The sequence below is a fragment of the Canis aureus genome, chromosome 33 (assembly GCF_053574225.1).
Source record: "Canis aureus isolate CA01 chromosome 33, VMU_Caureus_v.1.0, whole genome shotgun sequence".
Classification (NCBI taxonomy): domain Eukaryota; kingdom Metazoa; phylum Chordata; class Mammalia; order Carnivora; family Canidae; genus Canis; species Canis aureus.
The window spans coordinates 28771389-28798455 of record NC_135643.1 but is presented as its reverse complement, the minus strand read 5'-3'; the positions used below and the strand labels follow the sequence as shown (position 1 = coordinate 28798455).

General features: G+C 41.8%; 1 protein-coding gene across 1 annotated transcript; it reads right to left on the bottom strand.

Annotated features, from left to right (window-relative positions):
• Nucleotides 1–7571: 7571 nt before the first annotated feature.
• On the bottom strand, nucleotides 7572–26421 carry CYP2U1 (cytochrome P450 family 2 subfamily U member 1). Its single transcript, XM_077882218.1, has 5 exons — nucleotides 25936–26421; nucleotides 13849–14484; nucleotides 11917–12078; nucleotides 10290–10457; nucleotides 7572–8749 (listed from the first exon to the last, which is right to left on the bottom strand). Exons 1-5 carry the CDS (start codon nucleotides 26396–26398, stop codon nucleotides 8571–8573), a joined length of 1608 nt encoding a protein of 535 aa, XP_077738344.1. The 5' UTR covers nucleotides 26399–26421; the 3' UTR covers nucleotides 7572–8570.
• Nucleotides 26422–27067: the final 646 nt, after the last annotated feature.

Below are 27067 nucleotides of genomic sequence, written 5' to 3'. Positions count from 1 at the left end.
TTCATGAGAGACACACAGAGAGAGGCAGAGACATAGGCAGAGGGAGAAGCAGGCTCCCTGCGGAAAGCCCAACACAGAACTCGATTCCAGAACTCCAGGATCACGCTCTGAGCCAAAGGCATATGCTTAACCACTAAACCACCAGAGGTCCATTACAAATACATTTTTTGTTTAGCTTTCACCACCTTTTGTGACTACTGATGCTCAGGCCCAACTCTGGTGTGATTCTGATTTAACTGGTCTGGGGTGGAGCCAACACATCAGCATTTTTATCAAACTCCCCAGGTAAGTCTCAAATACTGCCACAGAATTGAGAATCACTGATGTAGTGGAACTCCGTTCTGTGACAGCAGGACACATCAAGGCTCACAGAAGTTAGATGCTTACCGAAAGTTACACAGAGACAGTAATTGCAGAACCAGGGCTCCCATCCAGGTGTTCTTTCCAGTTCGATCCTCTTCCCACCACCTGTATTTATTTCTGGACGTGCCCACTGTAGATAAATAACAGAAAAGCAGGGAGGAGAAAGATGCCCAGAAACTTTGCGCCTCCCTACTTGAGGGTGGACAGGATATTAGGTTAAGAGTGCATGGACACAGCCAAGATGCTCAGTGCGGAAGGCTAGGGGGGAGGCATTAGCAAGCTGTGCAGAGGGGATCCCTGGTGGCTCAGCACCTGCCTTTGGCCCAGGGCGTGGTCCTGGGGGCCTGGGATCGAGGTCCAGGATCAAGGCCCGCATCAGGCTCCCTACATGGAGCCTGCTTCTCCCTCTGCCTCTCTCTCTGTGTGTCTCTCATGAATGAATGAATGAATGAATGAATTAGAATAAGAAAGAAAGAAAGAAAGAAAGAAAGCAAGCAAGCTGTGCAGGGTTCTAAGAGATCCGGAAACTGAGGCCCAGAGAGATCCTATGGTCAGTTCCTGGCACTTGCATCGAAATGTGCCATGGCCCTCGTCCCCACCTCTCCACTACGTCTGGCTTTCCACCCAGGTATGCTCACTCTCCCCACCAGCTTTAGTTCTGGTCCCTTAGAGGTTTACGTCTACAACTCACCTCTGCATGCATCATGGGATGATTCCTGAGAGAAGCCAAGCCTTACTGTTTTCTATACAATTACATGTCTTATTAACAGAGCAGAAAGAATTTACCACTCACATGGCTAAATGATATTAAGCTAATCTCAGGCCCCCAGAGAAATGGTCTTAAAAAAAATACTTTATTTATGAGAGACACAGAGAGAGAGGCAGACACATGCAGAGGGAGAAGCAGGCAACATGCAGGGAGCCCGACGTGGGACTCAATCCTAGGTCTCCAGGATCAGGCCCTGGGCTGAAGGTGGCGCTAAACCGCTGAGCCAGCTGGGCTGCCCACTTTTAAGATTTCTAATGGGAAGACCTTTATTTCCCCACAATGGGGCAGCAAAGAGCCTTTTCCGTACACAGCATTGAAAATCTGATAGTGGCAGTACTTTTTTTAAAGAAATTTCCTTAAGCTCTTTTTTTTTTTTTTTTCCCTTACGTGCACAGGCAGGGAACTATAAGCATAGCTTTTCATTTAGGCCAAATTCTTAAGGTTTTCACCAGAGCTTGGCATATAGTAGCCACTGAAGATATTCCTTAAATAAGAGAATAACTTAAAGTAGATGAATATTTAAAAACAGTACTACTTAACTTAGGTGCTTGAAACGCTAGGCAATAGGAACTCTACCTTTGATGTTTTAGGTAAGCCCTTAAAATTTAGCATCTTGTTCTCAATTTTCCTTGACCATATGGTGGAATCAGACCAGGTATCTGAACACGGGTACTGGTTCTGGATCCAACAGTCCTTGGTCATTTCACTACTGATTCTTCCATCTCCTCATCTATTAGGAGACTAAATTAAATCATCTCTAAAATTTCTTTTAGCTCTAAAATTCTGTAGTATAAAAACCCTACCCTATCATTTTAGAATAAAGAAATTTCAATGAAAAATGCTCAGTACGCTTTAAGAGCTACAAAAGCTTTCATTTTACAGATGAATATTAAAGTATCTTGAGGGGCACCTGGTGGCTCAGGGGTTGAGCACCTGCCTTTGTCTCAGGTCATGATCCCGGGGTCCTGGGATCAAGTCTCACCTCAGGCTCCCCACAGGAAGCCAGCTTCTCTCTCTGCGTCTCAATGCTGTAAGAAATCACAATCATAACTCAATTGACTACAGGTGAGCAATTCATAAGCTGGTAGACATTATTCATTTACTTCTAAAGGAAAAGATATTCATTACAGAAAGTTGAGAAACACAGAAGAGTTGAGAGCGAAACAAGACTTAACCATAATTTTACTATCCAAAGTTCTGTTGATCTATAATTTTAGAACAAGAGATCATAGTACATTTAGATTTGCCTTCCTTTTAAAATTATATTGCAATATTTTGAGCACTTTTGATGCCATTAAAAGTTATTAAGAATATTTGTTAGATAACATTCCATTATTCCACCCTTGCCCCTATTCTGATTATTCTTTAAGATTTTATTTTTTTACATTATATATGTGAGTTTATTTTTATTTATTTTGTTTTTAAAGATTTTATTTATTTATTCATAGAGACACAGAGAGAGAGAGAGAGAGAGAGAGAGGCAGAGACACAGGCAGAGGGAGAAGCAGGCTCCATGCAGAGAGCCCAACACGGGACTCGATCCAAGGTCTCCAGGATCACGCCCTGGGCTGCAGGCAGCACTAAACTGCTGCGCCACTGGGGCTGCCCTAAGATTTTATTTATTTATCCACAAGAGACAGAGAGAGGCTGAGACACAGGCAGAGGTAGAAGCAGGCTCCATGCAGGGAGCCCGACGTGGGACTCGATCCAGGGTCCCCAGGATCATGCCCCGGGCTGAAGGTGGTGCTAAACCACTGAGCCACCCAGACTGCCCTATTCTGATTATTCTTAACACAGTAGCCAGAGAGAATCCATTCCATTTTAAGTCATGTCATGTCCCTTCTCTATTCAAAACACTTCATGGTCCCCATCTCAGTTTGAGCCATTGTCTCTATCATCTGCCCTTTCCTCCAACTTTATCATTTCCTCTCCTACTACCATTCTTTCTTGTCCCATTCCTCCAACATTTCAGACACACCCCTGCATTAAGGCCTGTGGCCTTGCTGTTCCTCCTGTCTAGATGTCTCCAGGGTTTGTTCTTTGCTTCTCCCGGGTCTTCACTCAAATATCAGCTTCCCATGGGGCTTTCTCTGTCCTCTGTACCTAAAAGTGCAACCTCTCCCTGGCATTTTGCATCCTTTCCCTGGTTTTATTTTGGTCTTTAACATTTATGACTAAATATGCCACACATCTTATTTACTTATTCACTGTCATTTTTTTCTCTTTTGGAAATTAAGCTCTTTCACATCAGAGATCTTCGTTTTGGTTGCTTCTATGCCCCAATATCTAGAGCAGTCTCATAATTATTTTATGCATGAATGAGTATGGCTATTACATTGCCCTTAATGTTGAGCATTTGGATTGCTTGTTTTTCTTGTCTTTCCTTTTTTCTCTTTTGCTATCAAATATATCACTGCAATGAATAATGAATAACTTATCCAAAACTATTTTTATCTCATTATTACCCATAGTTATATCTTAGAAGTAGAATTGATTGAGCCAAATGGGATGAATACTTACTTAAGAAAACTTCTGGGAGGAATGAGTTTTGATCTACAGAAGAGTTGCAAAGATGGTTCTGAGAGTTCACGTATTCCCTTCACCCAGTTTCCCCTAATTTTGACATCTTATGTAACCAAAGTACACTTGTCAAAAATGAAGACATTAACACTGAAGACAATGCTAGAAACTAAACTCCAGACCTTACTGGGATTCTCAGGTTTATTCGTTAATATATTATTCTATTCCAGAATTCAATGTAGGATACGAGTCTACATTTAGGAACAAATACTTTAAAAACCTTCATGTATATTCTTAAAATTTTCTCCAGAAATGTAGCTTCAGTCTAAATTGCCAGCAGCAGTGTATGAATGCTTCTCTCTCATCAATATTTAGTATTTTCCTTTTAAGATACATCTTTAAAACATAATGGGTAAAAAATGGTATCTTACTGTTTTACTTGCATTTTCGATGAATTTAAACATTCTTTCATATTTTATTTATTTTTTCAGTAGGCTGAGATCAAGAGTTGCATGCTCTATCTACCAACCTAGCCAGGAAGCCCCCACCTATTTTTAAAATTAGGTGTTCTACTAGCTGAATTATAAGCAAGAATATCACATTTTTGTCAAGACTGTTATAATTATTTTTCATTATTTGCCAACTGTCATTTTAGAACGTGGGAGTTTTCTGTTTTTATGTCATCAAATCCATTGTGCTTTATATTTGTGAATGAACCTATTACTTTTTTATGCTCAGAAAAGTAGTTCCCATTCCCATATCAAATGTTTCATAGATGCTTACATATATATATATTCATACATATAATATTATTTCTATTTTTTAGAACTAACTCTAGATTTCAGTAAATGAAAAAAGAAAATGTGTTTATTTTTAAAAATTTTTATGTAATCAGCCTCCAAGCTGTTCTCATCTTTTTTTTTTTTTAATTTTTTAATTATTATTATTTATTTATGATAGGCAGACAGTGAGAGAGAGAGGCAGAGACACAGGCAGAGGGAGAAGCAGGCTCCATGCACCGGGAGCCCGACGTGGGACTCGATCCTGGGTCTCCAGGATCGCGCCCTGGGCCAAAGGCAGGCGCTAAACCACTGCGCCACCCAGGGATCCCTGTTCTCATCTTTTTAAAGATTTTACTTGAGTGAGAGAGAGAGCAAAACCACTAGGGGGGTGGGGGGAAGCAAAGGGAGAGGGAGAAGCAAGCTCCTCGCTGAGCAGGGAGTTGGATGCAGGACTTGCATGATCCCAGGACCCTGAGATCACCACCTGAACTGAAGGCAGATACACCCCAAGCACCAAAAAATGTGTTATTTTAATTTTCTAAATAATTAAACAATTGCTTTAGCACTTTTTAAAATGATATTATTTCCTGTTACTTCATGGCATGATGCCACTTTTATACTAGAGGATATGGGTTTATTATCTCTATTCTGATTAATCTGAATATTCTGATGTTAGTATAAAACTGCTGATTTATTATATTTTTTTTAAGGTTTTATTTATTTGAGACAGAAAGAGAGAACAGGGGCAGGGGAAGAGGTAGAGGGAGAAGCAGATCCCCCACTGAGTAGAGCCTTTGGGGGTTGATCCCAGGACACAGAGATCATGAGTTGAGCTAAAGTTAGACTCTTAACCAACTGAACCACTCAGGCACCCCTAGTAATTTATATTTCAGAAGATAGTATTGACCCGGAAATAAAAAGCTTGTATATGTGGTCAAATAATTTTCGACAAGGGTACCAAGACCATTCAGTAAGTAAAAGATAGCCTCTTCAACAAATGGTGCTGGGGACATTGTGTCACCACATGCAAAAGAATGAAGTTAGACCTTACCTTAACCACATACAAAAATCGGCTCAAGACGGATCAAAGACCTAAAGAAAAAAGCTCAAACTGTAACATTCCTAGAAGAAAACGGGGAAAATCTCATGACACTGGATTTGGCCATGATTTCTTGATAAGACACAGGCACAGGCAACAAAAGAAAAAATAGATAACACATTGGACTTCATCAAAATTAAAAACTTGTGCATCAAGGTTTTTAAACTGGCAGAGGTGTCACAGATTGTAGGAGCTGAGGGTTTAAATAAACGGAGTAACCATAAATAGTAAGGAGGGCTAGGAGTAACTGGGTGATGAGATTTGGGAGCCTTCTGTGGGCTGCTAGGACAAAAATACCAGCCTGGCTATGCTATAAATAACGGTACGTATTTCTTACAGTTCTGGAGGCTGCAAGTCCAAGATGGGGGCAGATTCAGGATCTGCTGCGAGCCTTCTTCCCGGCTCTGTGACAGCTGTCTTCACATAGCTCCTCAAATGGCGGATGGGCAAGGGAGCTCTCAGGAGCCTCTTTCATCTTTCATAAGGACACTAATCCCTTCATAAGGGCTGCACCTCATGACCTCATCACTTCCTTGAGGTCCCACTCCACAGACCATCACATTGGGATTAGGTTTCAATAAGCGAACTTGGAGGGGTGGGGAGGAGGGGGCACAAACATTTAGTCTACAGCAGGAAGTTCTCCAGTAGGCCACTTTAGATCAGAGATGACCTCTGAGCTATGATGGCAGGAGGAAGAGTGGGACATGGAAAAAGCCAGCAGGGGGCTCATCTGTAAGCAAAATCCGCAGGCTGAGGCATTTAAAAAAACTCTTCTCCTGGAGCTGAGTAGGGTAAGGGAGACAGAAGCCACTCCTTTGCCACACTGGGCTTATGTCCATTCATCCCTCCCTCAAATAATGCTGGATTTGGGCGTGGGAAATCAGAAATGTGAACTGTGACATAGTCCTGAGAGTAACTGCTCTGAGGGGATATTTTATTTTATTATTACTTTTTATTTAATTTATTTATTTGACAGAGAGAGAGAGAGAGAGAGAGAGAGAGCACACAAGCAGAAGCAGGGGGAGCAGCAGAGGGAGAGGGAGAAGCAGGCTCCCCACCGAGCAGGGAGCCGGATGTGGGGCTTTATATCAGGACCCTGGAATCATGACCTGAGCCCAAGGCAACTGCTTAAACTTAACCAACTGAGCCACTCATGCACCCCTGAGGGGATATTTTCAAAGAATTATCCTCCAATCTAAAGCCATGTTTCTGTTACATTGTAGCCATCTCTCTCTCTCTCTCTCTCTCTCTCTTTGGAGGTCTGCTCCCTCTTACATTTCCTAATTTGACATGTAGTTTAGAAACAATTTTGTGGGACACCTGGGTGGCTCAGCCATTGAGCATTTGCCTTTGGCTCAGGGGGTGATCCTGGGGATCTGGGATTGAGTCCCACATCAGGCTCCTTGCATGGAGCCTGCTTCTCCCTCTGCCTGTGTCTCTGCCTCTCTATGTCTCTCATGAATAAATAAATAAAAATCTTAAAAAAATAAAAAATAAAAAAAATTTTGTTTAGCAGTTAAAATAAAAAACCAGACGTGATACTATTTTGGTTAAAACTAAAAGTTTAATAAAAGCACCAGAAATTATGTTAAAGATAAGGATTAAAAATTAGGTATTAGGAAGATATATAAAATAAGGTACTTCTGGTTTTTACACTTCAAATAAATCATAAAATACAAAATTGCATTAATAGTTCTTTCAATGACTTACCATATAAAGAGGTTTTTAAAATGCTACAGTTGGAGGCGTTATATTTAAAAGTTTAATGAACATCTGATTTCAATATAATCTCACAGAATAGTTTTTTTTTTTTCCAGTAAGCTATAAGCTGTTTGGTTAGGAATGTTGAAAATGTATATATAAATTAAGGAGTAATAAACTTGTTTATGCCAAATTATTAGTGCAATTCAAAAGCATATAAAATTCCAGATGAGGAACAAACATCCTGTTCAAAATGCAATGGAACCACACTTGCATCATCTCATTAAAAATCTATATGACAACTGTTCCATTCACTCACAATTCCTGGGCACTTAGCTTATTCGTTTTTTTTTTTTTTTAATTGACAAAAATCCTCAAGGCACCTAGAGATTTGCCTGTACTTCATCTATCTGTACTGAAAACACAGAGTAGATGCCCATGGGATCACGTGGTGGCAGCACAGACAATTCACAGTTTGAATCCTTCCCTGATCAATCTCAGTATCAGAATTCCCAACCTCACTATTCGGGGCTCAAGTCAAAAGGTAGAGCTACATCTCTGTGAGTAACCCAGCAGAAAGAAACTCTGCCGTGAAGCCACTCCTTCAGCCAGGCTCACTGTTCCTGTAGTTGAAACAGAAGGTAGACATAAAAATTCAAACAACAGCCTTTTCTGTACATACCAGACAAGGGCACTTGAGTCCATGTCTACAAAATGTGAAAAAACGAAATCACAAATGAATAGATAATGGTAACAAAACAAGCCTCCCATCTCCCAAAACAGACATAGGATCTGTGCCAAGAAAAGCTCTAACTCATCATGACTTAAACCCACATCCTTCCCTGACAAAATATTCAAGTACAAATACCACTTTCATGCTGTCACAGGTCTTAAACTGGCAGGTCTTCCTACTACTTCTGAATTTGTTCTCCGGTACTTAACAAGTGTTTTGGTGATACCAGAAAAGATATGAGGCATTTGACCTTCCTTAGTGCTGAGAGATGGAAAGAAGGCACATTTCTTAACCTCATTTTATGGAATGACTGAGGCACTGAGTGATGAGAAGAAATGTTCACTGGTGGGAGCCACTGGGGATAAAAGCCAGATCTCCCGCTTCCCATCCAGCACTTTGGTCCCCAGTCACAGACATGCATTACTAAAATGACAGAAGTATCCTCTGAGGAATCTTCCAAGATGCAAGCTCTACTCGCTTTCCAGTCTCCCTCTCATCTGAGCCTAATCTGGATCTACTGCATTACTGGGTTTGCTGTCAATGCGGAAGGAAGAATCTGTTTAGGAAGGAAATGTATTTACATTCTCTTCTCGGACTTGTTCTTTATCTCTTTGAAATTACTATATTAAATGGATGTGGGGCTAAAGTTAGACCATATCTTCCAGTCAGGATGGGCTTCTTAGAATCCTTCGGTAAAGCAAATGTGAAACTCTGCATTAGGCTCACGAACATCAGAAATAATTCCATCTTTGCCAGCTGTTCTCCCATACACACCCGCTTCCCTAAAAATGAGATCAGAAAAAAAGTTGGGGTTATAATACCGCCCCTTTTCCTATCTCAAGAAGAGCAATTTCATATGAAATCTCAAAAGTGTTTTGAATGCACATATAGTTTTAAAATAAATTAGCCACATATAACCCCATGGCTTCCCAAAGTATATGCTGATGAGAATTTTTAAATACTAAGTTCACATTTTAACTTCTCCTCATGAAAACCTATCCTCATTCTGTACTGGAACTAGAGACAGATGCAGGCTACTCTGTCTCCTCCATATCTACTTATCTCTTTCCTTTGTTCTTAACTGGAAGATTAAAGGGAGAATGAGTCAGATGAGAATCTCTGGAGCATGCCTTTTTTATAGAAAGAATCCTACATGTACTCATCCAGGTGACTGGTGAGATGAGAGAACCCAGCCTTAGCCCGCAGCCCAGCAGAAGGTCACAAGTTGCATTTATTTATTTATTTATTTATTTATTTATTTATTTATTATTTATTTATTTTAAGATTTTGTTTATTTATTCATGAGACAGAGAGAGAGAGGCAGAGACACAGGCAGAGGGAGAAGCAGGCTCCATGCAGGGAGCCCGATGTGGGACTGGATCCCAAGTCTCCAAGATCCCACCCTGGGCTGAAGGCAGCGCTAAATCGCTGAGCTACCCAGGCTGCCCTCAAATTGCTTTTATTTTTTTTTATTTTTTATTTTTTAAGATTTTATTTATTTATTCGTAGAGACACAGAGAGAGAGAGAGAGACAGACAGAGACACAGGCAGAGGGAGAAGCAGGCTCCATGCCGAGAGCCCGACGTGGGACTCGATCCCGGGTCTCCAAGATCGCGCCCTGGGCCAAAGGCAGGTGCCAAACCACTGCGCCACCCAGGGATCCCGATTTCTAGTCATATTTAAGGACTTATTTATTTACTTATTTATTCCTATTTAAGGATTTAAAACCAATTGCTTTCATTTTGTTTTTAAAATCTAAAATGAATGTAGTAGAGCTGCATTATCTCATTTACCTCTTCTCTTATATCCGCTTGCTAAGAAAGAAGTATTTTGGGCAGCCCGGTTGGCTCAGCGGTTTGGCGCCGCCTTGGGCCTGGGGCATGATCCTGGAGACCCCGAATTGAGTCCCACGTTGGGCTCCCCACATGGAGCCTGCTTCTCCCTCTGCCTATGTCTCTGCCTCTCTCTCTCTCTCTGTCTCTCATTAATGAATAAAAAAAATAAAATCTTAAAAAAAAAAGAAATATTTTTAAAGATTTTATTTAGAGAGAGAGAGAAGGAGTACAAGTAGGGGTTGGGGCAGAGGGAGGAGAAAGAGAATCTCAAGCAGACTCCAGGAGGAGCTCAGAGCCCAACATGGGGCTCAATCTCACGACTCTGAGAACATGACCTGAGCCGAAATCAAGAGTCGGATGCTTAACCAACCGAGCTACCTCAGCCCCAAGAAAGAAGTATTTTTAAAACAATATCATAAAATAATAAAAGATTCTTTTAGTTCTGCCTCTTTAATTAGGCCGTTAAGAAAATAAAAGTTTAACTGACCTATCCCAAAAGGAATAAATGTTTCTTTTTTAATAAGTTGTCCTTGATCATCCAGAAATCGATTAGGGTAGAAATCATCTGGTTTCTCCCAAATGGCTGGGTCTCTGTGTACTGACCACAGGTTGGGTAATATCACTGTGCCTTTAGGAATGGTATATCCTTGGAGCACTAAAACAAGCAAAAACAAAACAAAACAAAATCCAGTGTCATTCAACATGTTCTCACTAACACTTCTCTCTAAACATCACTATCTGAAAAAAACATCTAGTTATATACCTACCTACCTACCTAAACACTGAGGTGCTTGAGGGTAGGGCCTGACCTTATCAACTGGTATCCTTTCCACACGACCCCAGGACACAGCCTGAGATAAGGCACGGGACTTGCTTTAATAGGTGTTGAGTTAATGAGTGAAATCAAACCATAAAAACATTACAATTAAGAGAAAACACTGAAACAGAAATCGTAGGACATTCCAGATAAACTTTCCAAAGACTTATAAATTTTATATTAAAAAATCGTAAGAGAAAATATATTCACAATACTGTGCTATAAAAAATTTGCACATAAGAGGACCCACATGGTTCAAACTCCTGCTGTTCAAGAGTCAACTATATTTTACAGTAGTAGATGATAAAATAAATTATATATATTTTATGCATTCATGATATACCTTTTCTTAATTTTTTCAATATTTCTAGGCTACACAGTTTATCTGTGAAGTTTTTCAAATTGTCATAAATCTCCAAAAATTTTTCCAATATTTTTATTGAAAAAAGTCTGCATATAAGTGGACCCACATAGTTTATAACTGTGTTGTCCAAGGGTCAATCATACAGGGAAATCTATACTGGCTCTTAGCAGCTGACAAGGTCATATGCACTTTAAACAGTGCTCAAAAGATACGGCAAACACAGTATATCTAATATGCATCAAAGAAATCATAAAGTGATCCAATGTCATTTATAAGTTATTGCTTCCTTATAGTATAAGTATGTTTAAGCCTCTTACATCATGGCTGTCCCTAGAGGAGGTAAGTTCCTTCTTTTTTTTTTTTTTTTTTTTTTGGTAAGTTCCTTCTTATGAGGGATTTAACATAGAGTCTGGGTGCTTATATGTCTAAGACATGACAAAATGGACACATTTCAGTGTACACAAGAAGTTGAAACAGGTGCCCTTAGAATTAGATGGGCTCTTCTAATTCTTTAATTTTTATGCTTCAGTTGTTGAACTGTAAAAGGTCAAGTAAGTAAAATCCTTAATTTCATATTTAAACTAGCTCTTGTGATTGTCCAAGAAGACTGAGAGGTGCTTTTGTTAATTCTGGAGTTTTTTAGCCAATACAACCATCTTAAATGGCAGCATAATTTGTTTGACAGTGTAAGTATGCATGCTCTGAAATCTAGAGAGCTATTTATAAAACAAGCAGTGCTGTAATGCCAGTACATGAATAACAGACAACTGAGGGCCAAATCATTCCCTGGACATTTCATTATCCACAACACAATGTTAAAACCCTCAGAAGGATCAAGCTGGGCAATGGTCACCACACCGTCACTTCAATTCACTTGGATTAAGGGGCTGAGCTTCCTTCAAGGGCATTCAAAGAGAAAGATCCTGGACTTGCCTGTTTTCTCCGAGGTCATATGAGGAATAGCAAGTGGCACCACCACAGTCAGCCTCTGTACCTCCATGATGGTGGCTTCTGTATAGGGCATCTGCGCCTTGTCAGTGAGGGAAGGGACTCTGTCGGCACCAATGACCCTTTCAATTTCTTCCTGAACTTTTTCTATTATTAAAAAAAAAGTAAGGAAATAATAACAAATAATAAACCAGAAGACAAGCCAGGAGAATTGAGACTGCTGTTCTATGTGTACTCCCATCACATCATGCACACAATGATAAACTGGCAGTTAAGACCTGACTCGGCCTCAGAGATGTGAAGCAGTGGTCACATATTCCAAGTAAGAGGCAGCTAGTCCTAGGGACACTCTACCACCTTGTGACTTGGAAAGTGGCTAGCAAAACAGACAGATGGGTAAAGAAGAAAGCATTCTGGTTTCAGGAGTACTCCTACCTCATTCTCTTGTATGAACACTGGACTGACTCTAAGCTTTTATGTGACAACCCCGCATGGCCCCCAATGTTTTCTGCCTCTTGGTGTTCACATCCTTGTACAGTCCCTTCCCACCTTGTACCAAGTCGGTCTGTGTGACCAACAGAATAAAGGAGAAGTGAGGCACGTCAGTTCTGAGCTTAGGTTATAAAAGACACTGTGGCTCCTGTCTTGGTACTTGCTCTCTCAGGTCACTCATTTTTGGGGAAGGCAAATACCAAGTCAAGCAGCCCCCAAGTCCAGCAGCCTTATGGAAAACTCCAAATGGTGGAACCTGCAGCTAAAAGTCAAGCCGACAAGCCATCTTGGAAGTGGATCCTTTGGTCCCTGTCAAATCTGCAGGTGACTGTAGCTCCAGCCCACATCTTGACTACAACTTCATGAGAAAGCCTAAGCCAGACCAACCAGGCTATGCTGCCTCTGGATTCCTGATCCTCAGGAACTATGTGAGACAGCAAATGGTGGTTTTTTTTTCAAGCTGCTAAATTTTGGGAATAATTTGTTACTCATCAATAGTTAACAAATGCAGTAAGCATAATCTCATTTATGGCAGACAGAAAATGGCCCCTCAGTGATGTTCACACCCCAACCTGCTGGAACCTAGGAATGTGCTACTTTATGTGGCAAGAAAGACCTGCCAATGTGATGGGGAGATTACCCTGGATTTTAAGGGTGTGCACTAATTACATGGGTTTTCAAACTGAAGAACTTTCCCAGTTTAGTGTCAGAGGAAGATCTGAGTAGAAGAAAGTGGTCAGAAGAGCTGCAACATCCCAGGTTTTGATAAAGGAGGAAGGGGGCCCGGAGCCAAGGCAGCTGGACATGGATCCTCCTCTAGAGCCTGCAGAAAGGAATGCCACCCGGTCAACATTTTTATTTAAGCCCAGTGAGACACAGACCTTTAAGATAACAAATTTGTGTTGATTTAAGTCACTATGTTTGTGGTTATTTGTTATAGGAGCAACAGAAAAATAATACACTGCCCTCCTTTACAGTCTTCCACTATGAACTGTTGGGCACTCACTACCTACTGGTATCAATGTGGTGGAAGTGGCTCTGTCGTCTCGTGAAAGTCACATAACTTTTCTGGGACTCTGTTCTCCATTCTCAAAACAAGATGACGGGGTTCAGATAATCATTATGATTCCCATTAGCTCTAAATTGTCCTTCCCTAAAAGCCTTCCTCTATCATAAATTTCACCCATCAGACCCATAGAGATTTAAAGCAGAGGCAAGCAAGTATGACATTAGTCCCAATGTCTAGGAACGTTAAGAGTTTCGCTGTTAACACCATCACGACTCCCTATGAGATTCAAGTCTTTCCACTTTGTTTTCTGGCCTGAAGACATCGCTTTGTGCTAGGAGCCACAGGATCACCCAATTTGCTGATACGAATTTAAATAATCTGGCTTTGTCTGAATAAAGGAAACAGTTGTTAATTACCTTGTATGTCGGGGTTCAGTGACATATACAGAAGGCACCAAAGCAAGGAGTTAGTTGTGGTATCAGTCCCAGCAATGAAGAGATCACCAATGATATAAAATAAGTAATCCTCATTAAAGCTACTATTGCTATTATTTTTTCTCTCCTCCTCCACTTGGAGAAGGTACATGTCTATGAAGTCCTGAGGGTTCTCTACGTTCAGAGACTCTTTATGGTCTTTGATGATTTTTTTAAGGAAAGTGGTAATATCCTTTTCAATTTGTCTTAATTCCTTAAATGGTCCAAAGGGAAGATAATAAAGCCAGGAGCATATATTGACCAGGAGGAGCTGGGAGTTCAGACAGATTTCTAATGCTCGTGACATAAGACGAAGCATTTTCTTAAACTCACTATTGGTGTAATCAAATCGCTGGCCAAAGCACAGGGAGCAAATGATGTTAGAGACGGCATTGTTGACGATGGGGAAAGGGTTGAAGGGGTCTTCTCCATGCTTCTGCATTTCCTCTTTTACATATTTAAACTCCTCAATAATCTTGGGCTCCAAACTAAGCTTTCCAAGGCCAAAATGTCGAAGAGTTGAATGAGAGAACTTCCTCTGTTGTTTCCAGACTGGACCATAATGTGCGAATACAATCCCTGCAAAAGGACAGAGAGAAAAGAAGGTGAGAGAGAGCAATGCTTGATCACGCTGAACAGGAACTATGATGAGGTGTGTTCTGTGTTTATCAGGTCACTTGTGCAAAAACTGCAGGTAGAGATTATTGGCCAAGAAGAATGATTAGCAGATTTGAATTATCAAGATAGTATAGGTTTCTAATAACAAAAATATCCAATAAAGCTTATTATGATAGGTAGGAATTCCTGGGGAAATGAAAAGCAATGAATTTCAATCTCTAGGGTCAGTGAAAATTTCCAAATCTGATGTTTTGTAAGAGGAAATCCAGGTTCAAAAGTTGCCTCAGGCTGGATATCCCCATATTTTCAATATTCTGAATAAGAGGGCAGGGACATTATCAGATTGTGCTGACCATTAAAATCCCAGCTTCTGGCATCACTCTGGGAAAACAAGATAAGCTTGTTAAATATCAGCTGATAAATCAACAGCCCAACTGGATTATAACCCTGGCTATCAGTTTGGAATCAAATAACTGGAAGGTTCTCTAAAATGTCTGTTGCTCACTGACCTCTACCTCTGAAATTAATAATACTTATAATGTATTATTTTTAGAAAAAAGGGAAAGGGGAAAAGGGAAAAGGGAAAAGAGAAAAGGGAAAGGAAGGGAAGGGAAGGGAAGGGAAGGGAAGAGGGAAGTCTGTTGCTTGCAACAGCCCTAATTTAAAAACATCTGAACTCAAGGTCTCCACAACTCTACCTTATCTGACCCTCACTTATGTTACACATCTCCCACCATCAAACCCAACAGAATTGTTCCCAGATGTTGTATCAAATTGTTCTCGAATATTCCTCATCACCTATTTCACCCTCTTATTTTCATGGCACCCTTTGTGGTTCCAGCTGGTTCTCCTTTCCCATTTTAAATCCATTTTGTTTCCGCTACTTTTGAGGACATGCTTCACTTAACAAATATTTCTGAATGCCAACTATGCTGGGCACCGGGATGCTATAAACACCGACTCTTCGCTGTGGCTAAGGCTTCTCACAATCTTTAAGACGTCCACAAGATACCCTTCAATATAGGCCTCCACATGGTCAAATGAATCAGACCACCTATCCGTTCAGCTTTTCTCCTTGGACTCTGTCACACATCTGCTCAAATCTGCAGATTTGAGGCTGAAAGACTGCCTTTCTAGGCCTTCTGTTCTGGTGTTTGGTGACTTCTCTCTGGCATTATTTAGACTCTCCTGTGTTGAACCCATTTCCTGGTTCTACTTCTTCCTCTTTTTTGTTTCCTTCCCTTACTTCGCTAAAGCAAAAGTGCATGGGAAGCAAATATCTATAGATTTTTTTTTTTTTAGAAAATATGTTTATTCTACCTTTTCTACTTCCTCAGAATTTTAAAGACATTGTTAAGAGTGAGTTGATGAGTCATAAAATATGTACCTCTTCAATGTAACTAGATTTGCCAATTTACAAAGTGCTTAAAGCACATTGTCTTAATCACTCTCACTTTTTAAGATATAAATAGACTTCATAGTAAGTCTTAACATCTATATGGAAGTCCCCTCAGGGCCTCGTTCTCTTTCAAAACTGTTTTTTTATTTTAAAATTATCCTTGGCTCAGGATCCCTGGGTGGCTCAGCCGTTGGGCATTTGACTTCAGCTCAGTGCGTGATCCCAGGATCCCGGGATGGAGTCCCGCATCTGGCTCCCCGTTTCTCCCTCTGCCTATGTCTCTGTCTCTCTCTGTCTCTCATGAATAAATACATAAGTAAATCTTTTTTAAAAAAATCATCCTTGGCTTTTCACTCTTTTATAAAACTTTAAAGTCAGCTTGTCCAGTTCTGTTAAAAAACACTTTTGGGATTTTCACTGGAATTGCATTTAATTTATAGATTTGGAAATTGGCTTCTTTTTGATAGTTGAACCTGCTTGCAATGTAAGAATAAATCCTATTTTGATTATAGTGTTTTTATGATTTTAATTGTTGGATTTGGTTTCCTAATATATTTTTAAAAGACATATTTACTTATTTATTTTAGAGACAGTGCATGACTGGTAGGGGCAGAGGGAGAGAGAACCCGAAGTTGACTCTGCACTGGGCATGGAGCTGGGTGGGGCTCGAATTCACAATCCTGAGACTACAATCTGAGCTGAAACCAACAGTCGGATACTTAACTGACTGAGCCACCCAGGTGCCCACTTAAATTCATACTCATAAATGAAAATAGCCAATAAATTTTCCACTCTCATAACATACTTGTCTGAATATACTGGCCTCCTAAAATGAGCCACAGCATATTTTTTCTCTCTGGAATAATTTTTTTTTTTTTCCTCTGGAATAATTTATCTAAGATTATAATGCTATGTTCTTTTTTTTTTTAATGTTTTTATTCTTTTCCAGATTTTAAAGTTGGTTACCTAGCTCCTTAGTTTTCAGACCTTTATCTTAGTAAATAACTTAAGATTCTACATTTGCCTCTGAGTACCACGTTAGCAGCAGTCCACAAATATTGCCTGCATGTATTTTCATTATAGTCTTAAGTTTAAATAATTTTTGTTATGATTCTTTTTTGCTATCTAAGTTAATTTGTCTTATACTGATTTTTTTGTCTTATACTGATTTTTGACATTGATGAGGCTTGCTATTTAGCCTAGTATGTGATTGATTTTAATAAAATTTCCCAATAAAATTGAGAAGAATTTTTATCTAATCAATTGTTGGATACAGGGTTCTCTATATGTCCAACAGAAAAAGCCTGTTAATTGTTAGAATCAAATCTTTTGTATCCTTAGTAAGTTTTTATCTTCCTGTTCTCTCAATTATTCAAATACTTATGTTCAAGTATTTTGGCATAATAGCACATTTATCAACTTCTCTTTGCAGTTCTTTAAGTTCTACTACAGAATTTTGCTATGTAGCTATCTTTGCTGTCAGGTACATGTACATTGTTAGGTACATGCAAGTTTAAAATTATTATATCTTCCTGGTTTAGTAAAAAGCTTCCTTTTATCATCATGTAATTCACTAATTCTTAAACAATGAAGTTCTACTTAAAATATATGTTGTCAAAAAGACATCAGTTTTTCTTTTTAAAGCATTGTCTCCGTATAACATTTTCCTTTCTTTTACTTTGAATTTTAATGTATCCTTATGTTTAGGGTATGTCTCTTTTTTGGGGGAGGGTATCCTCTTTTAAAATAAATACATTTGGGAGCACTTGGGTGGCTCAGTTGGTTTTGGCTTGATTTCAGCTCATGGGTCATGGGATGGGCAGCGTTGGGCTCCATGCTCAGTGAGGGGTCTGCTTAGGGATTCTCTCCCTCTGCCCCTCCCCCTGATGCAGGGACACACATGCTGTTTCTCAAATAAATATATCTTTTTAAAAATTAATTAGTTAACGTATATTTGGATTTTGTAAAAATCCATCCTAGAAAAAAAATCCATTCTAGCAATCTTTCAGCCAGTCAACTCAGTCCATTTACATTCAATATAATTGCTAATTTGTTTCTAATATATTATTTTGAACTTTGTCTTACTGTATCTATTCTTTTTTCCCCTCTTTCTTGCCTTCTTTTTCTTTAAAGAAAAAGAGTGAATTCTCATCCTTAAATATTTAACACATTTATTTAAATCCTAATTAATGATCAGCAAACTAGCCCCACAGGTCAAATCGAGCCTGCTGTCTCTTTTTATATGGTCACTCAGCAAAGATCAGGTTTGCATTTTTAAATGGCTAGAAAAAAATCAAAACAATATTTAATGATATATGAAAAACATGAAATTTCAAATTTCATGGTTTATAAATGAAGGTTACTAGAACACAGCCAGTTAATGAGCCACTGTAATTCATTTACATGTAGTCTGTGGCTGCTTCTGCACTAAAATGGCAAGGTAGTTGCTGAGCAGGGATTACAGGTAGGGGAGAGATCATTTTTTCAGCCAGGGTCCAAGCCAAGACAGACAAATTTCCTTGTTTTCTTTTGCTAGTGGCCAGGCTTGTTGGATGTTCTGCCAAATTCAATCTTTCACTCAAAGTAAAGTTCTTCAAGAATCCTCTTTTTCTAGAGGCAACTTTTCATCTTGTGTGATACAAAGTCATATCTCTGTGCCCTCACTCCACCCCTCTACATCCTTGTCCGAAAAGTCACTAAAACCCAAGATTGTCCAGAGCATCTACTTTGTTTTCTGAGTGAGGGGGTCTGATGATAAGGAACTGGTATAATTATATTTTATATCCATTTCAAACTCAGTGGCTCACTGTAATAACTGGTAGCCCAATTCCTAAGACTTTCTGGGGTTCCACAGGGTTAACTATCTCACACTCCACTAGTATCCCCCTTCCTCCCCAGTAGACACTTAGAAGTGGTCATCTTCCACTCTATGAAGTCATTTGCCAATCCTAGGTCTACTTTTTGTCTTCAAATGTTATGGTGAAGGATTGTAGATTCATTTCACCATAGATGGAGTGTGTGCTTCTGTTCAAAGTCCCTCTGGTTTGGTGTGTGATTATCAAGACAGAAGAAATGGAAATGCCTTAACCATTTCTGAAACTAGAACTCTCCCTTTATTCAATAAAGCCCCATAAACTATTTCCTAGGCAACCACAGCTTAGTCAGTCTTCTGTGGCCAAGTCTTGCTGCATTCAGCATATAATTTAAGATATCACCTATGACATCTTTGCTTTGTCCTAGTTCTCAAGAAACTTTATTTTTCTTTTATTTTTCTTTATTCTTTTATTAGGTCCTCAGTCTGTATCACCTACTCACCATTTTTCAAACTATGCATTTGTATTTTAGAAATATTTTATCTAGTAAAATCCCTTTTCTAATAGTTTTTCCAATATTTATTTAGAGTCCCCTATGTGCCAGTACCAAGGGCATATAGATTAAAGACACAATCCCTCTTTTTAAGATGTTAGTCTTTTGAGGAACTAGATTTACCAACAATCCAAATATACTATTGTATGTTAGACTATATTGAAGTTACAAACTTTATTGAATGCTATATGTTGGATTGTACTGAAATTGCAGAGTCGGAATGCATGCTATTGAATGTTGTATTGTTGGGATGTATTGTATTGAATGTCCTATGTTGGATTGTACTAAAATTGCAGAGTTGAAGTGTACAGGATTGAATGTTTTATGTTGGACTGTTTTTGAATGATGCACTGTTACCCTGCATTGATTCAATGTTGTGTGTCAGAAGTGTATTGAAGTTGTAATGTAGACAAAGGAAGGAGCACCTATCAGCAGAGGGAAGGCAGCCCTTCTCAGAAGAGAGGACAACATGTGAACTGATGCTGCATTTGTATTTAAATAAAGATGTGTGTGAAGGCACATTTTAGAAAAATAAATAACTTGAGCAAAGTTAAAGAGGACATTTCAAGAAAGGTTAAATTATCTTTAGAGGGAAATCAGGTTTAGATAAGGCAGGGAAATGGAGAGAACCTTCTCAGAAATGGCTAATATTTGAGGACTGGGATATCTGACAACAAGTTGACAGGTATGAAGTGCAAGACAAAAGAGGTGACCAAAGAGATTATGCTGGAGAAAAGCTGGATGAGAGGCATGGACAGAATTAATGGCCTCAAAGTTCCAAACCTTACAAAACACTCATGTGTGGAGCAGAATGGCTTAAGGTCTTAGGAATGTCTGAATGAGGCACAGGCATATCCTATTATTGTTGACCTCTCCATTCCTAGTCCTGAAAAGCAATGGTATTCACTGATGTATACAAACTTCAGGGGGATCTCTGGGTGGCTCAGCAGTTTCGCGCCTGCCTTTGGCCCAGGGTGGATCCTGGAGTCCTGGGATCGAGTCCCGCCTTGGGCTCCCGGCATGGAGCCTGCTTCTCCCTCTGCCTGTGTCTCTGCCTCTCTCTCTCTCTATGTAAATCATAAATAAATAAAAATAAATCTTTAAAAACAAAAACAAAACAAAAAAAACTTCATTTCAAGGAGGATAATAACACTAAAAAATAAAAATGGTTCCAAAGCAAAGGTCAAGACTCTTTTGGTTGAGAATGACAAAAATATGGCCTTAAATAGATTTGGCAAAACGGCCAATTAGGCTGCAGAACCAAAATGCAGAACCAAAAAACAGGAAGAGCTAGGTGTTATCAGCTCAGAGAAGACTGAATGGCACACACCTCTTTCTCCATACATCTATTTTTTTTCTTTTCTTCTCCTCTCCTCTCCCCTCTTTCTCTTCTTCTTTTCTTTTTCTTTTTGCTTTTCTTTCTCTTTCTTTCTTTCTTTCTTTCTTTCTTTCTTTCTTTCTTTCTTTCTTTCTTTCTTTCTTTCTTTTTCTTTCTTTCTAGATTTTATTTATTCACGAGAGACACAGAGACACAGGCAGAGGGAGAAGCAGGCTCCATGCAGGGAGCTGATCCCGGGTCCCCAGGATCATGCCCTGGGCTGAAGGAGATGCTAAACTGCTGAGCCACCCGGGCTGCCCTGCATCTATTTTTCACTACTCTCTGCCTGGCTTCATTTTTTCCCTACTGCAAACCAGCTTTTCTAAGCCTCAGAGCTATCTTGGGATGCCTAATGTCCCATTTTCCCCACCAGAGGGAAGAGGTCAGTTCCAAATTGGAAAGTGTTGGAGGAGGATTCAAATGCTTCAGTCAGGTATCCCATGCCCACGGTGATAGCAATTTGGAACACCTTAAGTTTATTTTGTGACTTGAGGTTTCCAGACTATGCCATGAATATAAATTCTTGAGTTCTGTGTCCAGCCTACAGACTAGCCACTGGTACAAAGAGGTAAGATGTTCTGATCGAGTCATCTGTGACCACGGTCTATGGCTTGACTAGTCACTGTGGCCCGAGAGGGGAGTTCATATAAAGATGTGGCATCTCATGTTCCAACCACAATTACAAAGGGGTGGTATGGACAAAGAGTTTCTCAAAAGAGAGTGCTTGTCAGAACAGTAGTGCACAGTTGAAACAAAAATCCACTTCAAATCAAATACAGGATAGGCTAAACCGACTGTGATACATTCTCACAAAAGAATGTTGTACTCTATGGGCAGCCCCAGTGGCGGGTGGCGCAGCGGTTTAGCGCCGCCTGCAGCCCGGGGTGTGACCCTGGAGACCTGGAGACCTGGGATCCAGTCCCACATCGGGCTCCTGCATGGAGCCTGCTTCTCCCTCTGCCTGTGTCTCTGCCTCTCTCTCTCTCTCTCTCTGAATAAATAAATAAATAAATCTTAAAAAAAAAAAAAGAATGTTGTACTCTAAGGATCTTTGCAGGAGAATATTTAGTAATATGGAGGTCTATTCAGAAAATTTAAGTGATAAAAATGATTTTAAAGAACTGTATGATTCCATTTTAAAGAAGCAAATACATTTTTAAAAAATACATGTACAGACAGAAAAAATACTAGAAGGCTGCCACAGGCAGACTGTTTGTGTCCCCCTCTGAATTCATAGGTTAAATCTTAATGCCCAGTGTGATGGTATCTGAAGTGAGGTGTCTGGGAGGTGATTTAGGTCATGAAGGTGGAACCCTCATGAGTAAGATCAGAGTCCTTGTAAAAAAAGGCCCCAGAGACCTCCCTTGCTCCCCTTCCACCATGTGAGGTTACACATGGCTATCTGGGAACTAGAAAGCAGGCTCCCACCAGACACCAAGTCGGCTGAGGCCTTGATTTTGCATTTCCCAGCCTCCAGAACTATAAGAGATAAATTCTGTTGTTTATACACCACCCGGGCTACGGTTCTCTGTTAAAGCAGCTCAAATAGGCTAAGACAAAGGCAACACACAAAAATGTCAGCAATGGCTATCTCAAAAGAACAGTGATCACAGAGAATTTCCAATTCTTTTGGGAAGAACTAAAAGGAATTCTTTTTTTCCTTTTCCATGTTTTATGTTTTACAGTAATAAACATACACTAAAGTAAAAACACCTAAATACATTAAATTTGATACAATTTACATTTATCACATACACATTTTCTTCCTCCTGAAGCAGAGAAGGTGCTATCCACTGATTACATTTGTCTTTTCCTTCCATGGGGTCATAGAAGTGTTCCTCTTAGTGGGAATTCAGACCTTCTTGATATGAGTACGTAACTATTTCAAATATCTATTTTACTGTATTTACTGCAAAAGTCACTTATCCTGCTTTCCTCATTCATTTTTAAATTCTCCAGAGGAACTTTCATTTTCTATTTTCATTTCCTAATTTTATTTTGCATCTTATTCCCCTTTAAAGTAGTCAGTACTGACTGATCCATACCCTACTTTTAAACTTCTTCCAAGTTTCCTTTTACTTTCCATTTTTATGGCTCTGCAGTTTGCTTTCACTCTTGCTCGAAGTCCCTAGCAATCTTTTAAAATTAGAAATGATCTAATTTCTGTCAGCAGGGAAATAGATAAATGAACTAACAAAAACTGGAAGTAGAAAGATACTTTAGGGGCCCCTGGGTGGCTCAGTTGGTTAAGCATCTGACTCTTGACTTCGGCTCAGGTCATGATCCTGGGTCCGTGAGCTGGAGCCCCAGCACAGGCCTCCAGTGAAGGCTGCTTCAGATTCTTCCCTTTTTCCCCTCACCCCCCCAACCTCTGCTCACACATACACCTTCTCAAATAAACAAATAAATAAATATGTATGTTAAAAAAAAAACAAATGAAACTATGTATTATTTATGAATCTGAAGCAAATCTGAGTGGTAGATAAATGAATTTATATTGCTCTCTGAACTTCATATTTTAAATATTTAATAATAAAAATGTGATGTGCACAAGACTTTTCAAAGAAATTGACCACACTTAGAGTGAGGCACTCTTGGTAGCCTTGGCTCTGACTCTGTAACTTTATTTTCTATTCCTGCTCAGGAAAAGAATCAGATGCACTAATAAGTATGATGGGCATGGCTAATGTAAAATATCTTTATGGTCATGTCTAGCTTACTGTAGTTTTTATGGGCTTAAAAAAGAATATCAACTTGTCTAAGCATGACATTTTGAAAAATTCAAATGTAATAAACAAAATAAACAACCTCCCCATTCTAGACCTTTTTGGCAATGTGTTGCCAACTATTTCAAGCCTGTCTGTGCACATTGCTGTTTATGAAACATTCCCTTTTCTGCTAGTCTCGCCAACTTTAACAGCAACATTTCTTTCTTTTTTTTTTTAAGATTTTATTTATCTATTCATGAGAGACACACAGAGAGAGGCAGAGACACAGGCAGAGGAAGAAGCAGGCTCCATGCAGGGAGCCGGATGTGGGACTGGATCCGGGGTCTCCAGGATCACGCCCTGAGCTGAAGGAAGATGCTCAACCACTGAGTCACTCAGGTGTCCCTAGCAGCAACATTCCTTAAAAATATCTTGTAACAAATATTTAATAATGTTATTAACCTCTACTTCCTAATACCATTTCTCTTTCTCCTATGCCACATTCATAGAAGCGTTTTTCACATTCATAGAAGCGTTTTTCACAAGAGCTAAAAGGCAGATAGAAGTACCCAACTGTCAATTAGGGGACAAAAGAATAAACAAAATGTGTTATATAGGTTCAATGGGATAGTATTCAGTCTAAAAAAGGACGGGAATTCTCACACATGCTACAATATGGAAAATGAAATATGGCGCTAAGTGAAATTATTTTAGTCACAAAAGGACAAATATTTTATGATACCACTTACATCAATTACCTAGAATAGCCATATCCATAGAGGCAGAAAACTGAATAGTGGTTGCCAGGGGCTAGAGAGAGGAAGGTGGGGTTTGTTTTTTATATTGGTTGGTTGGTTGGTTGGTTTGCTTTGGTTTGGTTTGGTTTTTAATTTTAAGTACTCTCTACCTCCAATTTGGGGTTTGAACTCATGATCCCAAGATCAAGAGCCACAGGTTCTGCCAGCTGAGCCAGCCATGTGCTCCAAGAAGGGAGGGTTGTTTTTTTTTTTTTTTTTTTTTTAATGTTTGTTTAATGGGTATGACGTTTCAGTTTTCCAAGATGAAGTGTTCTGCAGATAGCTGTACTGGGCTCACAACAATGTGAATAACTTAATGTCATTGAACTTAAAAATGGTTAAGAAAGGGCAGCCCCGGTGGCTCAGTGGTTTAGTGCTGCCTTTGGCCCAGGGCCTGATCCTGGAGACCTGGGATTGAGTCCAGTGTCCGGCTCTCTGCATGGAGCCTGCTTCTCCCTCTGCCCGTGTCTCTGCCTCTTTCTCTCTGTGCCTCTCATGAATAAATAAATAAAATCTTTTAAAAAATGGTTAAGATGGCAAATTTTATGTTATATGTATTTCATTTCTTTTTAATGAAAAGAAAAGCAAAGCAAACAGGAGTTCTCTAGGCAGCCATGAGATGGGAAGAGAATTCTAGGTAGAAGCACTGGTAGCAATGTGTAAAGGCATGGAGATGGTGAGTTATGAACTATGACATGTGTTTTTCAGTGGGACATTCAAAACATTATGATCATCGTTTACTCTTCACTTAAAATCCTGGCAGAACTATGGCGTAATCAGATTCTAAAAAGCCGGGATCTCTTTATGCCACATTCTCCTAGATGTCAGTCTAGTGGTGAAGACCCACATCCAGGCGCAGGGCTGCAGATTACGCATCCCCAGTTTTGTGAAGTGCAGCAAAGGAAAAGCAAGCAAAAGAAATTGTTTCCAAAAGGGAGCCTAACTCGAGAGGAAGTGACAAAAAGCTTCCTGAGGGAAAGACATTTAAATTAACATCTGATTGATGAAAGGCAATTAAATTAACATCAGACAAAAAAAGACAAAAAGTCTGCGATCCCTACCGGCCAGTAAGACGATGAACAAAGGGGGCTGGGCCGGAGGTAGTGCAAGGGTGATGCGACTTTACTGCGTGGATAGCATGTTACCAACCTTCAAAACTGCCCTACTTGTGTTTCTAGAAGCAGAAATCACTGAGGCTGCAAACACAGAGGTTGGCCAATGATGCTTCTAAGATGTTTTCTGGACCGTCTATCTTTTTTTTTTTTTTTTTTTTAAGATTTTTATTTATTCATGAGAGGCAGAGAGAGAGAGAGAGGCAGAGACCCAGGCAGAGGGAGCAGCAGGCCCCATGCAGGGAGCCCGACGCGGGACTCACTCGGGACTCGATCCCCCAGCTCTAGCATCACAGCCCGGGCTGAAGGCAGGCGCTGAGCCGCTGGGCCGCCCGGAGGTTCCCCGCACCTCCCGTCTCACGGAAAAGGCCTTAAACCCTCCGTCAGGCCTCGGGAGGGTCCAGCACGTCCCTGCGTCCTCCGACCGCGGCCGGCGCGCCCCCGGGGTCACAGCCCCGTCCGGGAAGCGCGGGCGTCCCTGAAGTCGGAGCCCGGCGGTCACACGCGGCCCCGGCCCCGGCCCCGGCCCCGGCCCCGGCCCCGCCACGCCGCCTCCACTTTGGGGGGCTTCCTCCCGGCGTCTGGGGAACGGCCGTGGAGGCCCGGGAAGGGCCGCGCGGGCACCGCCCAGGCGCCCCCGGCCCCCGCTCACCCTTCTCCTTGGTTACCAGGGAGACGAGCGGCACCCGCGGCCGGTCGCTGAAGATCTCGGCCTGCTGCACCAGCGCCGCGCGCACGCTGCGGAAGTCGCTGAGGACCACCACCAGGTGGCGGCCGATGAAGAAGCTGAAGACCGCGCCGTACGCGCGAGCCAGGTCGGCCAGGAGCAGCTGCGGGCCCCGGGCCGAGGGCTCCCCGCCCGCCCCCGCCCCCGCCGCCCGCCGGTGCAGCCAGCTGTTCCGCCGCAGGAACGGGGGCAGCAGCACGAAGCCGAAGTTGCCCACCACGGGCCAGGGCGTGGGCCCCGGGGGGATGCCCCGCGCCCGGTGCCGCCGCAGCCAGGCCCCCGCGAGCAGCGCGGCCAGGCTGAGCAGCAGCAGCAGCAGCGGCGGCGGCGGCCCCGGGGGCCAGGGCGAGGCGGCGGCGGGGGCCGGGGGCGGCCGGGCGGAGGGCATGGCTGCGCGGGCGCGGGCGCGGGTGCGGGTGCGGGACGCCGGGCTGCGCACTGCGCGGCGGGGGGCGGCGGGGGACGGGGCGCCCCGGATTGGCTGCGCCCCCGCCCCCGCCCCCGCCCCGCGCCTCCAATCAGCTGCGCCCGAGAGGGCCCGGGCGGCGCTCGCAGCCCCGCAGCTGCGGTCCTCGGCGGGCGGGGCGCGGGGCTCGGGCGTCTGGCCGCGGCGCTGGCGGCGCCGATTGGCTGCCGGGTTCCTCGTGCCCCCGGGTGTCCCCTGAGTGACTCCCCCTGCACGCCCGCGCCGAGCGTCCCCGCGGCCAGAGGCGGATGCGGAGGAGGAGGGGACCCCTTCTCCCGCCCAGAGGCAGGAGGGCGACGGGGATGCAAAGCGCAGAGTTTGCAGGTGCGGGAGGCGGACGCGGCGGGGAGGACGGGGTCGGGGGGGGCTCTCAGAACCTTCAGGCGCACAGTGAGAGCTCGGCGTCTGTCTCGGCGTGTAGCCTGGGGAAAGCAAGACAAATCCAGGAATAGATTGAAAAGGGGGGGTGGGGGGGCTCCCCGGGTGGCTCAGCGGTCGAGCGCCTGCCTTGGGCCCAGGGCGCGACCCTGGAGGCCCGGGATCCAGTCCTGCCTGGAGCCTGCTTCTCCCTCCGCCTCCCTCTCTCTCTTT

What these genes read in the sequence shown, in the direction of transcription:
- CYP2U1 (XM_077882218.1), bottom strand. Translation starts at nt 26,398, where the DNA reads ATGCCCTCCGCCCGGCCGCCCCCGGCCCCCGCCGCCGCCTCGCCCTGG. An exon ending in CCTGGTAACCAAGGAGAAGG is followed by an intron (nt 14,485 to 25,935) that starts GTGAGCGGGGGC and finishes GTCCTTTTGCAG; the next exon opens with GGATTGTATTCGCACATTAT. An exon ending in ATTTATTCCTTTTGGGATAG is followed by an intron (nt 8,750 to 10,289) that starts GTCAGTTAAACT and finishes TCTCATTTTTAG; the next exon opens with GGAAGCGGGTGTGTATGGGA.